This window comes from Sinocyclocheilus rhinocerous, unplaced genomic scaffold (genome assembly GCF_001515625.1).
Source record: "Sinocyclocheilus rhinocerous isolate Xijiao unplaced genomic scaffold, SAMN03320098_v1.1 scaffold4110, whole genome shotgun sequence".
Classification (NCBI taxonomy): Eukaryota; Metazoa; Chordata; class Actinopteri; order Cypriniformes; family Cyprinidae; genus Sinocyclocheilus; species Sinocyclocheilus rhinocerous.
The window spans coordinates 75493-89852 of record NW_015661987.1 but is presented as its reverse complement, the minus strand read 5'-3'; the positions used below and the strand labels follow the sequence as shown (position 1 = coordinate 89852).

The 14360-nt window shown below is 36.1% G+C and overlaps 1 protein-coding gene across 2 annotated transcripts in view; it reads left to right on the top strand.

Moving 5' to 3' along the window:
* Positions 1 to 5674, top strand: part of LOC107727044 (ATP-sensitive inward rectifier potassium channel 12-like) — a 10996-nt gene extending 5322 nt beyond the window's left edge. Inside the window, exons 2-3 of one of the 2 annotated variants that reach the window (XM_016536796.1) lie at positions 414 to 563; positions 4190 to 5674. In XM_016536796.1, the coding sequence (XP_016392282.1) occupies positions 541 to 563; positions 4190 to 5633 (1467 nt within the window). In that variant the 5' untranslated portion in view covers positions 414 to 540 and the 3' untranslated portion in view covers positions 5634 to 5674. Of the gene's footprint in view, positions 1 to 269; positions 564 to 4189 lie in introns of those variants that run through there. The other variant, XM_016536797.1, reaches the window with a different exon arrangement.
* Positions 5675 to 14360: the final 8686 nt, after the last annotated feature.

Below are 14360 nucleotides of genomic sequence, written 5' to 3'. Positions count from 1 at the left end.
GTTTTCTATTTTCTACAATTAATGCCACATATTCTGTCATTTAAATGTACAGACATTCAAATTAATTGTTTAAATACTATTTGGAGCTATTGTATATCTAACAAATGTTTTAATCTAAAAATATAAAAATAAATATAGAGCTGAACATTTAGAGAACTTGCAAATCAGTGATGGCTGTTAGCCTACATCTGAGTGTATGTGTGTGTGTGTGTGAGTGTGTGTACGTGTGTGTGTGTGTGTGTGTACGTGTGTGTGAGTGTGTGTGTGTGTGTGTGTGAGAGAGGGCTATTTTAACAGCTGCTTTGACCCAGATCACAGCATCCAAACCAGAACACAAATATAGTTCCTGTGCACATCACATCAGCCTGAACTTTCAGCATAGCATCTTGACTGCCGCATCTCTGTGTCTGCAGTGTGTGACGTACAGTAGATCCAGGTGTATTAGGATGCCAATCCCCAATCTTTCTGGGTAAACGGAGAACACTGTTCTGTCGTGTCACTGGAGAAGCACACACACACAAGCTGAAGATCAAGTACAGCATGGGAGCCAACAGAGCCAGCAGGTAAGAAGAGAATGTGTGGGAACAATCATGTTTATGGGTCAAAATAATGCACAAAAATATGCTTAGTTTACTCAGTTTTGATTATTTCTAATATTATAAAAATCATTTGGATGAGTCAGTATATGTGATGTAATTTGTGTCTCTTTTTTTTGAGAGTTTCGAACTATGTTCTGTTTAAAACATTTCCTTTTTCCTAGGAAATTTATCTTGGACTCAAAAGCTAATCAAGTAACAAATACAAATAATGACAGAGACACATGACAAATATCAAATAATAAAGCATAAAGAGGTTTTACCCATCATCAAGAGCCCTGTGAACATCTGATGGTGTTCATGTTCGTTTACTGAAGTCTTTGGTTCTTCCATCACAGTAACACCACACACGTGAGGAGTAATGAAATCATTTTATTCAAGGCATAGATCACAGAAACAATTTGTGACCCTGGAGCACAAAAGCAGTCTGAAGTCGCTGGGGTATATTTGTAGCAATAGCCAAAAATACATTGTATGGGTCAAAATTATTGATTTTTCTTTAATGCCAAAAATCATTAGGATATTAAGATCATGTTCCATGAAGATATTTTGTAAATTTCCTACTGTAAATATATCAAAACTTAATGTTTGATTAGTAATATGCATTGCTAAGAACTTCATTTGAACAACTTTAAAGGCGATTTTCTCAATATTTAGATTTTTTTGCACCCTCAGATTCCAGATTTTCAAATAGTTGTATCTCGGCCAAATATTGTCCGATCCTAGCAAACCATACATCAATGGAAAGCTTATTTATTCAGATGATGTATAAATCTCAATTTCAAAAAATTGAGTTATGAATTATGACTGGTTTTGTGTTCCAGGGTCACATATCATTCTGTCATCATTTACTCAAGCCGTTCAAACCTTATGACTTTGGAACACAGATAATGATATTTTGAGAGTTTTTTTTTTGTTCATACAAAGTTAATGGGTTCCTATGTTGTTTGTTTGGTTCCGAAAGTTCAGAAAGAAAGTCATACAGGTTTGGAATGACACAAGGGAGAGTAAATGATGACATAATGATCCTTTTTGGGTTAAATATCCATTTAAGTCTAAAATCTGTAGAATAAACGGTAAAATGCTGCCAAATGTAGAACTACAGGGTTCAACTCAAAAGTTTGTGGTCATTTTAACTGGTTTGTGAATCAGTCTGAACTCTCAGAGTCAAATGATATGGGTTTAATGCTGATTCTCTAAAAACAAGACCATCTTAGACCAATTAAAGAGGATGAGGATGGACAGCATCTTGCTCTTTAAGGCAAGACTATGGGCTATTTTGCTTCCATATCATGTCTTGTTTCAGATTAGTGGAAAAACAACATCCAAAATACACATTTAAGCGTTTGTTTTATTGTACTTTATCTATTTGCGTCTGTAGATTTCCATCTCGGTACATATTTTTAAAAATTTTTTCTCCACTTCAGCAGCACTTACATACACCAAACTTTACAGTTTTATTCCTTTCTATATTCTGAAGGATTTTACTGAAGGGTTTATTCATATGCCATTTGGCTGGTTGTATTATTGCACTTTATATATTTTTCGTCTGTAAATTTCAGGCTTTTTCCTCAAAATGTGTTTTTACCTCCACTTAAGCAGCCCTTACAGTCACCAAACTTTACAGTTTTATTCCTATCTATATTCTGAAGGATTTTACCGAAGGATTTGTTCATATATGATTCACACTGATTTATATAACATTTTATTCCTAAAAACGTGGCAAAAATGCATCTCTTTATAGACTGTGAGTTTGTTTCTCCACTTGAGCAGCCCTTACAGTCACCAAACTTTACAGTTTTATTCCTATCTATATTCTGAAGGTTTTTACTGAGGGGGTTGTTCATATATAATTCACACTCATTTATATAACAGTTTACTCCTAAAAACGTGGCAAAAATGTATGTTTTTCCTGGCTGTTAACAGTATTTTCTGATTTATGGAGTGATGAAAAGAAAAACCCCAAATCCCCTCTGTAAAAACCTTTAACTCTAATATGTCAACAAAATCAAACTAATTTTGAACCTGGTTTTATCCAATTTTCAGATTTATGTTATAGAATATATGCAAACCTTTAACTATAGATAATGCCCCATTTGGATATTTAACTCGTAATACTTTTTTTCTCTCAATTTTATTGATATGTGAATAAAATTGATAGAAAAAAAGTATTACAAGTGGTTAATCTGTGAAAAAGAAGAAAAAGCTGTTAAGAAAAAGCTTCATGCCAAAGTTTTAACAATTTTATTCAACAACCACAGATTTTTAGACTTCTTTTGTTCAATACACTAGAAACAGTGGTAGATGATGCTTGAAAATACTGTTTTATGTGAAGTTTCACTGGCTCAGACACATTTACTCTCACTCATGTGCTCCACCAAACATCAGCAGGTGATTGAGAGCCAGTAACACTGGCAGACTGTTTATTTATTTGCTTATTAGTGTGTGTGTGTGAGAGAGAGATATAGCTCAGGTTATAATCCCTAAACCTTCACTGACCGCAATCCTGATATGCCTAAATGACTGGCCTTCCCTCATAATCCCAGATGAGGGGCAGTTAATGCACACCTGAGGCCCTCGTACCTTCACAACACACACATCTGAAGAGAGTGGCAGGGAAATGATGGAGAAACAGACAGTCCTGATCCCACTGACAGCACCTTCAGTACAGGTTTGGGAGGTTCATCAGGAGGGTTTCTGCAGAGAGACGCATTAGTGACTCATGGTTTATCTGGAGTGAGTGTGAGTCCTTTAGACCGGTCACTGGAAAGAACAAACGCTCCAATCAGATTACAGCGCTTCACCTGTCCTCCTGCAGCGCCAAAAACCCACATTTCACACCTTTAGTTATTCATATGGTGCTTTTTACAATACAGATAGTTTCAAAGCAGCTTCACAGAAATTAAAAGGCAAATAACAGTGTAGCAAAATTCATCAATTATGAAACAAATTCAAATTCTGCTGTAAAACAGCTCTACAGAAAACAATATTGTCATTATTCAGATCAATTTGAATAATTATGTCAATCAGGGTCATCTAAAACTATTAAAAACAATTGATTAAAAGTTACTTGATATATACCTAAATAGCTAAAATAGAATAAAATAAAATATACCCGGATAAAATAAAAATAAAAATATTACAAACTCAAATAGTAATATTTAAAAGTAAATAAAAATAAAAACAAAAGCATGTGAAAATAATAAAAAATGAGCTAAAAACAAAAACTGAAATATTCAAAATATTAATAACTATATATAGGTTTTTATAAATAAAAATAAAACTGTAATTCGGATACATTATTCTAAATAGTAATATTAAAAAAGACAAAAGCACATGAAATTACTAAAAATTTAACTGAAATTAAAATGAAAACTGAAAATATATAAAGCTATTTCGCAATATTAAAGCTAAAACTGAAATAGTAAAATTAAAAATAAATTACATAAAGCTCAAATTAAAATGAAAACTGAAAAAGTGAATTAAAAATATTAATAACTATAATTATTCAGCTCAATGTTCATTCAATTCAGGTAAAAAAAAAAAAAAGCGCCCCATTTTCTGACCACCAACTCTTCTGTTGTCTCTGTCAGGTACTGCATCGTGTCTCCTGATGAGGAGGGACTGAAGATCTCCACCCTCGGCCTCCACAACGGCCACGGCTCCGGATGGCTTCACTCCCCCGGTGGAGAGGCGGGCCCAAGCACGGCATCAGCGCTGATGAGGACCGGCTACAATGGGAAGATCTCCACATCTGGCCGAGGCCCACTACGCTCCCGCTTCGTCAAGAAGAACGGCCAGTGCAACGTGGTCTTCGCCCACATGGACGACAAGCCGCGGCGGTACCTGGCGGACATCTTCACCACGTGCGTGGACACCCGCTGGCGGTACCTGCTGATGATCTTCTGCTCCACCTTCCTGTTCTCCTGGCTCGTGTTTGGCCTGATCTTCTACAGCGCGTCTTTAGCGCACGGCGACTTCAGTCAAGATCGCGGAAGCAGCGGAAAGCCGTGGAAACCGTGTTTGCTGCACGTCGAGGGTTTCATCGGCGCGTTCCTGTTCTCAGTCGAGACCCAAACCACAATTGGTTACGGCTGGCGCTGCGTGACCGAAGAGTGTCCCGTAGCGATCGTAACGGTGGTGGTGCAATCCATCGTTGGGTGCATCATCGACTCCTTCATGATTGGCACCATCATGGCCAAAATGGCACGTCCGAAGAAGCGAAACCAAACCTTGCTGTTTTCGCATAACGCAGTGATCGCGCTGCGAGACGGGAAGCTGTGTTTAATGTGGCGTGTTGGGAACCTTCGGCGGAGCCACATCGTTGAAGCCCATGTTCGAGCGCAGCTTATCCGCCCCTACGTGACGGCAGAGGGCGAGTTCATCCCGCTGGAGCAGACCGATTTGAATGTGGGCTACGACGAAGGCACAGACCGCCTGTTCCTGGTGTCGCCGCTAGTAATCGTGCATGAAATCGATGAGGACTCACCTCTGTGGGGGATGAGCTGCGCGGATCTGGAGTCCGATGATTTCGAGATCGTAGTGATCCTGGAGGGAATGGTGGAGGCGACGGCAATGACCACGCAAACGCGTAGCTCGTACCTGTCCCGCGAGATCCTGTGGGGTCACCGCTTCGAGCCGGTCATCTTCGAGGACCACGACCGTTACCAGGTGGATTACGCGCACTTCCACAAGACCTACGAGGTTCCCTCGACGCCCGCCTGCAGCGCTAAGGAGCTGAGCGAACGGACCGGGCGCCGCTCATCCGGGTCGTCCCGCTCCGTGACACTACTCCCGCCGCACTCACCCAGCGCCTTCTGCTACGAGAACGAGGTGGCGCTGTGCTGCGGAGAGGACGAGGACGAGCTGGAGGTCGCTCCCACAGACTTACAGAAGATGTTCCAGGATTCGGCCACAATGACCTCCAGAAACAACATGCTCTGTGTGTTAGACATGGACAACCAGATCGAGTTTGACATCCTGCAGACTGCATTACCACTCGACCCCATGACTTATAAGAGCGAATCAGAGATATGACGTTCCCACAAGTACATGCGTTTATTTATACATAAATGTATAGTTATATCGATATTTAAGTTAATTATTTGAATGTATTCTACTTAAATAATACAATTAATTTATATAAATACATTTACTCAAATATAAATAAATGTAGTAATGTTTATAAATATTTGAATACATTTATAAAAATACATGTTATTTACATAAAAATACAGTGATATAAATATTTACACAAGTAAATTATTTAATCAAATGTATTTACATATTAATATAAAATACACTAAAATAATTATAATACATCTGATTAATTTATTTGTAAAATATAATTTACTAGTAATACATTTTTATATAAATAATAAATGTATTCAGTTATATAAAATGCATATTTATTTCAATCATACACATACGCATTTATATAAATAAATACATTTTAAGTAGTCATTTATAAATCCTAAATGAATTTGTTTATATAACTGTATTATATAATAAAACCAAATAATTCACTATAAATAAATATACTTAATATTAAGTTAAAAAATGTAAATACTTAAATTAAGTAATGCATTTGTGTATATATATATATATATATATATAATACATGTATTCAAATAAATGTATATTCATTTACATACATTTATATGAATAAATACATCTATCTATTATTTAGTTACTGTAAATATGACATAAAACCCCGTCAGATTCTGTTCACGTCTTCAAACTAAATGGCTTTATTAATGTTGATTAACACAAAATATTTAGAGTTCACCAGGTCACATCAGTGCAATAAACAGACACTACCAGATCTACCTTTTATAGTCTCCAAATTATAACTGAGTTCAATTAAAAGATGAGTTTTGAAAACTTGAATGCGAAAGCAACATTAATTAGATCATTTAAAGTTCTATTTGAGTAGATTTGTTTTTTTCCAGCTCTGTTATTTTTTTGAACGTTTTGAGGGATGGAAAGATGAAATCTGTGAAAACTGTCTGAAATTAATTTCCATCCTGGTGAAAATCTCAATGGTTCATCAAATATTTTTTATGAATTTATGTTCGAAGCAATGACAGCTTTCTAGTGTTAAAAATGTGAAGTTTTTCATGAATTAGAGAAGGCATGATTTATTTCTTTTTTTAAATATGCATCTGAAATCTATGGAAGCCCATTTATGCTACGGAATAAAAAAAATATAAGGTAATCGCTACTTTTCATAATTCAGACTTTATTTCTCACAGTTCTGAGAAAAAAGTAAAAATTGCGAGAAAAAAAATTCTGACTTTTTTGCCCCTGCAAGTTTATATCTCACAATTCTGTTTTGTTTCCACTACAGAATAAACAATAAATATTTTTTGAATTCTTAGAATTACAACTGTTCTTCTCAGAATTCCGAGGTTATATCTCTCAAATCTGAGTTTAAAATCTCCCAAGTCAGACTTTTTCCTCGTAATATATCACAATTCAGAATTTGTTTCTCGCAATTCAGACTTTTAAATCTGGCGATTGAGTTTAAATCTCGCAATTCTGACTCTTCAAAAAATCAAATAAAAAGTCTGAATAGTGAGATAAGTCACAATTACCTTTTTTTTAAAATTCTGTGCTGGAAACAGGCTTCCATAGAACACTGCACCTAATGCAATCTTAACCAGCTGATTCTGGGTCTTCTCATATTTTGTTTGACATGTTAAGCGTGTTCATGTGGTTTGGTGTCCAGCGTTTAAAAGGGAATGAGGTTAAGTGCAGTCGAGCCGTTTGGTGCTCGTGTGATATGTTGATGTGGGTTTGTGGAAAAAGCACTTTCACTCTTGAACTGTACTGTGAAACTCGGACGGATGATACGGTGATATAAGCTGATGTAGTGAGTTACAAGCGCTGCAGTCTTTAATGTATAAACTAGAGAGCAATAGCAATGTTCATGCTTTATGTTCATCACTGGTTCCCCCAGACTTTCCTCCCATCGTGCTTGTCTCGGGACGGTTCTGGGCGAACCTGATGTGTGTAAATACAAAGCTGCTGCATGATGGGAAACTTTTCAAAGCTGGTTTTACACGTCTTCCCATTTGAAAATCTTCCAGACGGAGAAACTTTACTTGAAAGCGTCAAAACTCCTGAAATGCACTTTATCTTGTAGTGTTGCACCTTAATGTGATACTGAAATAAATCTTTCTACTGCACTATGTTTGGATGTCTAAGCCCATATTAAACGCACGAGCTGTGACTAGCGCTACATGACCTTGTTGCTTCAGTAAATCATTTGACTAAACCTTGATTCCTGAAACAGACGAACACACTGGGGGAAGAAAATGACTGAATACAACTGCACAGCAGTTTACTAAATTTAGAAGTTATTTACATAAGGACTGAACAATACGGATTTAGAGTCAGAACAACAGCTTCTCAGATACACATTTCACCCACATCTGATGAAAGCATGACTGATCACTTGCAGTTCTCTGATCTCACCAGCAGATGGAGCGCAACAGCAACATTTTACACACAAGCACACAAACCCGACACACCAGCGCCCTCTGCTGCTCACTGACGCCTGCAACACACACACACACGTACTGCACAAATAAAAATAAATACTCAAATATTTAAGACATTTTAAAAGTCAACAGAATAAATTATAAAAAAATATACATTCACACATTTACAGAGAATAAAAATGATTTTAGCACCTTTTACTTTTAAATAAAATAAATATATTAGCAGCTTTTAAAAGTTTACCGAGAAAAAAAAATAGGCTACATTAGCACGTTTTACAGGTAAACAGAGATAGATTAAGAGAACAAAATTAAATGACTGCATAAATGAAAGCAATCAAAACATTAAGCCCCGAGCAAACAGAAGCAGGATTCAATGGAAAGCTGTAGAGACTTTTTTAAATGAGCTCGCACTGACCGAATCAGAAAAGCTGCTCAATCATAACCCGGTTCCGGTTCCGCTGGTCAAACCGTACGGTTTAGAATAAGACGCGAAAACTGCACAACAATCATCGATCACTTCTGAAAGTAATTACAGATTCGACTGTTAAAACATTGAACAGAAGCATTAAAAAGGAGTTCACCTAAGTTTCATTTATCGCCACATTTATATGAATGTCCGAGATCTCCTTTGAAATCAGTCAAGAGAACATATGAAAGCTTTCCCCAACGGAATTCAGCTTTATATTTAATTTATTTCTATAGGCATATGAACTGAAAAGTACCTGTAGGAGAGAGAATCCGTAGAAAATCGGATGGCGTTCTGTTAGAAAACTATAGCCTGTATTTACAGGTTTACGCACATTTCCTTGAACCCTAAAGCAATGCATAATTTAAAACGTGCCAAAATCCTTTCTTTGAACACGATACAAACCTAGCAGAGAACTCCAGCTAACGTTCTGAGGGTTCTCTCAAAGTCAGGGACGTTCTGCAGTAGCGCTAATAGAACGTTCAAACTCATCTGGTCTTTAATGCTCTCAAAACGTTAGTACAAAAACATTTGTAGCCTACATCGTTCATGGAATGTTCTATTTCTGAAATGGTTTAGTTCAACGTTTTTTTATGCTTGTTTGAAAACGTTCAGAAGATACAATGGAACGTTGTTCGCATAACCAGGAAAAATGTCGAAAAAAAAGGGATGTTTTGAATGTTCAGAAAACACGATACAAACCTAGCAGAGAACTCCAGCTAACGTTCTGAGGGTTCTCTCAAAGTCAGGGACGTTCTGCAGTAGCGCTAATAGAACGTTCAAACTCATCTGGTCTTTAATGCTCTCAAAACGTTAGTACAAAAACATTTGTAGCCTACATCGTTCATGGAATGTTCTATTTCTGAAATGGTTTAGTTCAACGTTTTTTTTATGCTTGTTTGAAAACGTTCAGAAGATACAATGGAACGTTGTTCGCATAACCAGGAAAAATGTCGGGAAAAAAAGGGATGTTTTGAATGTTCAGAAAACATTCAGAAATGCTGTTTTATAATTGAATGGGAACGTTAGGCAAATGTTCTTAGAACACATTTTTGTGAGCTGGGATGGGCCGTATTTTTACAGATTTTCATTAAATGTGAAGCTGATTTTGTTTAGCAGATGCTTATGATAGATCAGGAAATGTGCTTTAAATGAGCAGAAAAGAACATATGGCTGTACAACATCAAAACACTCACTAACCAGCGGTCTGGGTTTGCTTGGCACGCTCTGCTGCAGTTAGCATCACTAGTCTTGTTCTCTGGGGATCCTGAACCAATGACTTCTCAAAAACACCAATGAAATACACCAAAATCACCCACATTTCTCTCTCTCAAAACTCTCACTCCTCCACAGCTCGATGTCTTTCACTCAGTCTTTCTCTTGTTCACATGCAGAGGGTTTTTCAGTAACCTGCTTCCACTAATTAACCAACCTATATCAGTTCATGAGTAGGTTGATCATCTCAGACAGCAGCAGTAGAGGGAGACAGAGAGACAGACACACATTCAGAATAAATAACTACAACACATAATCTGAGTCCAGTTACAAAAACACAACCACTGTTAACTAGTCTTAAGAACTAGTTTGACCAGCAGTTAACCAAGCGATAATCTGTTTTACGTTTCTTTTTTTTTTTTTTTAGCAAAACTGACTTTAAAAAGGTTATGATTATTCTCAAAGAAAAAAATAATAATAGATGACTCATTTGTAATGCTAGTCTAATCAGGTTATGCAACCGGCCGCTGAACTTCTGCTCCTAACACTGACCTTTGACCTCAAGGGTCAGAATAAAAGTTCAAAGACAACAACGTTTCTTCATTTTTTTTTCTTCTTCATGTCAACTATAAAGTCAGACGCAGGAAGTGACATCGTCTGATTTTCTGTACAAGCCATTTAAACTTGAATTATATTAAACTAACTTTATAAATTGAGTTGAATATCATATAACCTATAAAAATGAAGCTGAATATTGGTCAAATTAATTCGATGAGTTATATTAATGGAAAAAAAAAACATGTTATGACTTATTGATCACATAATTTTGTTTTACAGTGTAACAGTCATTGATCTACATCTCTATATATATGATGTTTTTAGTTTTAGTTAACTATAATGATTCTGCAGCCAGTTTAATTATAATTTAAAAAATTAAGGCGGGAACTAAACTTAAGTTTCTAAGCTGAAGTAGGTGGATTTTTTTACAGTGTAAAGTTGAAGTGACCAAAGCAGATTTCTGAACCACACTTTTATTGAAATACTCCCTAAAGGACACCACAAACACATGATTATTTGAGTGTTATGGATGCAAAGCCATAACATATATCATGCCAAGAAAGCAATCCTTAAACGACAACATGAACACATGATTTTTTGAGTGTCACGGACCCAAACCCATCGATTAACCTCTGCAGCTCGTCTTTTGGAGGAGGTTCTGGGAGAGAGAGATGTTTGCGGATCCACGCCTGAGGCAGACAGACTCATTACTGAGAGACAGAGAGAGAGAGAGACAGGCGTGATGAAACTGATAGTGCTGTATTGTGTGGGTCAGTAACAGAGGCTCATTGTCAGCGTTTACTGCCCCCCGCACTGCTCATTATGAGCTGTTCCCCCTCACCCTCCATCTATTCTCACAAACCCTGTCTCCATCATCTCTCTCTCTCTATGGGAATACAGAAAAGTTCTCCTCTCATTTAACTTAAGTTTAATTTGACTAAATAAATCTGTTTATTTCATTAAAGTAAAAGCATTAAAGGTGCCGTATGTAAGTTTTTGACTATACTAAAGCACAAAAATACCATAATATGTTTGCAGATATTTAAGAAACATGCTAAGTTAACATACTTGTTTATCTGAAAAACAATGCTACAGTCAGTTATTCTCCTTTGAATGTGCGTTCCGTGCCGGAATGTCTGTCTTTGTTTTGGTTTGTGAAACCCGCCCACTGCCAGTTTAACCAATTGTGTTTCGGCAGCCCGGGTTGCCAGTTGGCGGAAAACACAGCGCATTTCAATTCATCGTCAAGTGCGCTCGTTCCTGTTGGTGTCGTCAATCTGGCAACCTGCGTGTGCGTCAAGTCTGCGGAGGAGGGGCCGGGTGAAAAAACCCTCTCCAATATTTTAAATTTGGACACTCGGTGTCAATCCTACATTACAGCAGCTTTAAGTAAAGTCCTGCTGAGTTTAAATGTGGGTCAGCAGCGCCTCCTTCCTGCAAATCCCTGCAACTACAGCAAACATCACTTTTTTTTTTTTTTTGTAGTTGCAGATGCTTTTATCGAAAGTGACTGGCAAATGAGGAATAAAACTACCACAAACTCATTTGAACTTAAACTTAACTAACCTTAGCTAAAATTATTAAATCCTTATTGGACAATTTTGCAACACTGACCAGTGTTAGTTTAGTATCATTGTTAGTTTTTTATTCATATTTTGAATCCGGTTTTATTTTTATAATCATTTTAATTTATGTTTAAGTTGTATTCAGTTTGTTGTGCAGTTTTTATTTATTTTTTAAATAAAGTTTATTAGTAGTAGTATTAGCATTATTGTGTGTTTTGTACAGAAAAACACTGCAAAAATGCTACAGTAAAAACCTGGTAATTAAAAATCTGTTAACATTGCATTATATGTCAAATGTATGTTTTTTGAAAGTAGAAACTATGCATCTTATTTAATAACTTATTTAATATAACGTTTTTAAGATGGCATTTAGCTGATTTGAACATATTTATATCCTTACCACAGCTGCCATTTTTACTGTAAATTTAACAGGATATTTATACAGTACTAGTGATGACTGATTCTCTTTCTTAGTTCATATAGTTTGTATTATTTTTATTTCAGTTTTAGTTATTTTCAGTGCTTAAAGTGGAAAAAAAGAAGTGTTGCAGAAATAAAAGAATAGCTGAAAAGTAGTGTGTTATATTTAATTTTATTTCAGGTAACATTTATTTTTTAATGGTTTTAGTTTTAGTTAACTATGATAAAACAGGAAGAAATATCTGCCAATGAGGTCAAAAAGAAACTTGTTTCCTCTGAATTAAGTATATTTTTCTGACCTCATTGACAGATAATTGTTCTTATTTTAACAATAAACTCACTTCATTTCAATTCATTTCTCAGAAAACAAGACTTCTTTTTTTAAAGTCATTTTGCTTCATAAGTAAGCGTGTCTTGATTTAAGAAACTTTAGACATTTGGACCTGGAAAACAAGACAGAAATACACAGCTTTAGCAGTTAGTGTAGATTTAAACAGAGAGTTAAGCATCAGTAACATCTACATCATGAGAGGCCAACATCGCAAACTAAACTGAAGACTTAAGCGAATCATGGACGCGTTTCTGTCTGTTATGAGGAGACTCTTTGTGTCGCCGGAGCTTCATCAAACTAAACACACACACAGATCATGACAAAGCATCTGTAGCGTCGTCTTTGAGCCTGACGCGTGTGTGTGTGTGTGACGCAGAACTGGTTCAGTGTCAGTGGTTTTGAGGGTTAAAGGTCGACGGTTATGAGACACAAATGTCCTGCTATCATATCTCACTGCAAATAATCATCTTCATCTCGAGATATGAAATAAAGCCACTGCAGGACAGTCGTGCTCTCATTCACACGCTGGTTTAGTGCTGGTCTAGACCACCACAGTCTACCAAAACAGACCTGCTGAAGCTGGCCTACCAGTATAGTCTTCAACTCATAAACCTCACTTGTTATTATCTCACAATTATTACATAAAGATTATATATAAGGATACTTAAGTCCTACGTAAGTGAGTCAAAAACACTTTAAAGTTCAAATAACTGAATTTAATATAAATTTAAACTATAATGTATTTTCATTTCATTTCAGATAGCATGTCATTAATTAAGTGTCTGAAAACATTGCATTCAGTTCACACTTAAGTACATTCTATTAAAGTATATTATTTATAATTTCATAAATACTCCATTAATTATTATATAATTACATAATTTCCTTATGATTGAAATATGATTAAAGTACTGCTGAATGTACTGACAAACTCTTTTGATAAACTAAAATATACTTCAATGTCATTTCTATTTACATTTATGCATTTATCAGAAGGTTTTATCCAAAGCGACTTACAAAAAAGGAACAAGTCAACAATTTTCGTAATGTATGTTGAAACTTGTAATTTAAATATTTTTGTAATTAAACATTTCTTATGATGAAGTTGCAATTTAGTACATTTTAAATATATTAATTTTAAATGTAATATCAAATAACCCACTAGAGTTAAAATGATAGTAAGTGCTTTACATGTGCTTTAGTGCGTTAATCAACACATACAAATAAGTGCACTTCATTAAAGCATGAAATGCAATTAAAACATAATGATTTAAAGTACTTTAAAGTAAAAAAAAAAAAAACTACTTTTAATATTTGAAGTTCACTACAAGTGCACTGGATCCCAAACAACACATTTTACAGTGGTGAGCGAGTGTGTTATGAATCTCTCACATCATGTGTGTGTGTGTCACAGTGATTTCTCATCCTCTCTGTCTTTCATCTCTCTCTCTTTCTCTCTCTTTCATCTGTCCATCCCGTCAGTAACAACGGCTCCTTTCATTCGTTCATCTCCGCCCCCCACCGCTGTAATTCAATGTTCCCAGAAAAACACATGATTGGAAAGTCAGTCAGTCTTTACAGCCTCACACTCTTCCTCATGGCCTTTCGGAGTCTTCCTCAACCGCAGGAGCACATCTGCTGCACACACACACACACACACACACACACACTCACTCACTCACTCACTCACTCACTATATCACTC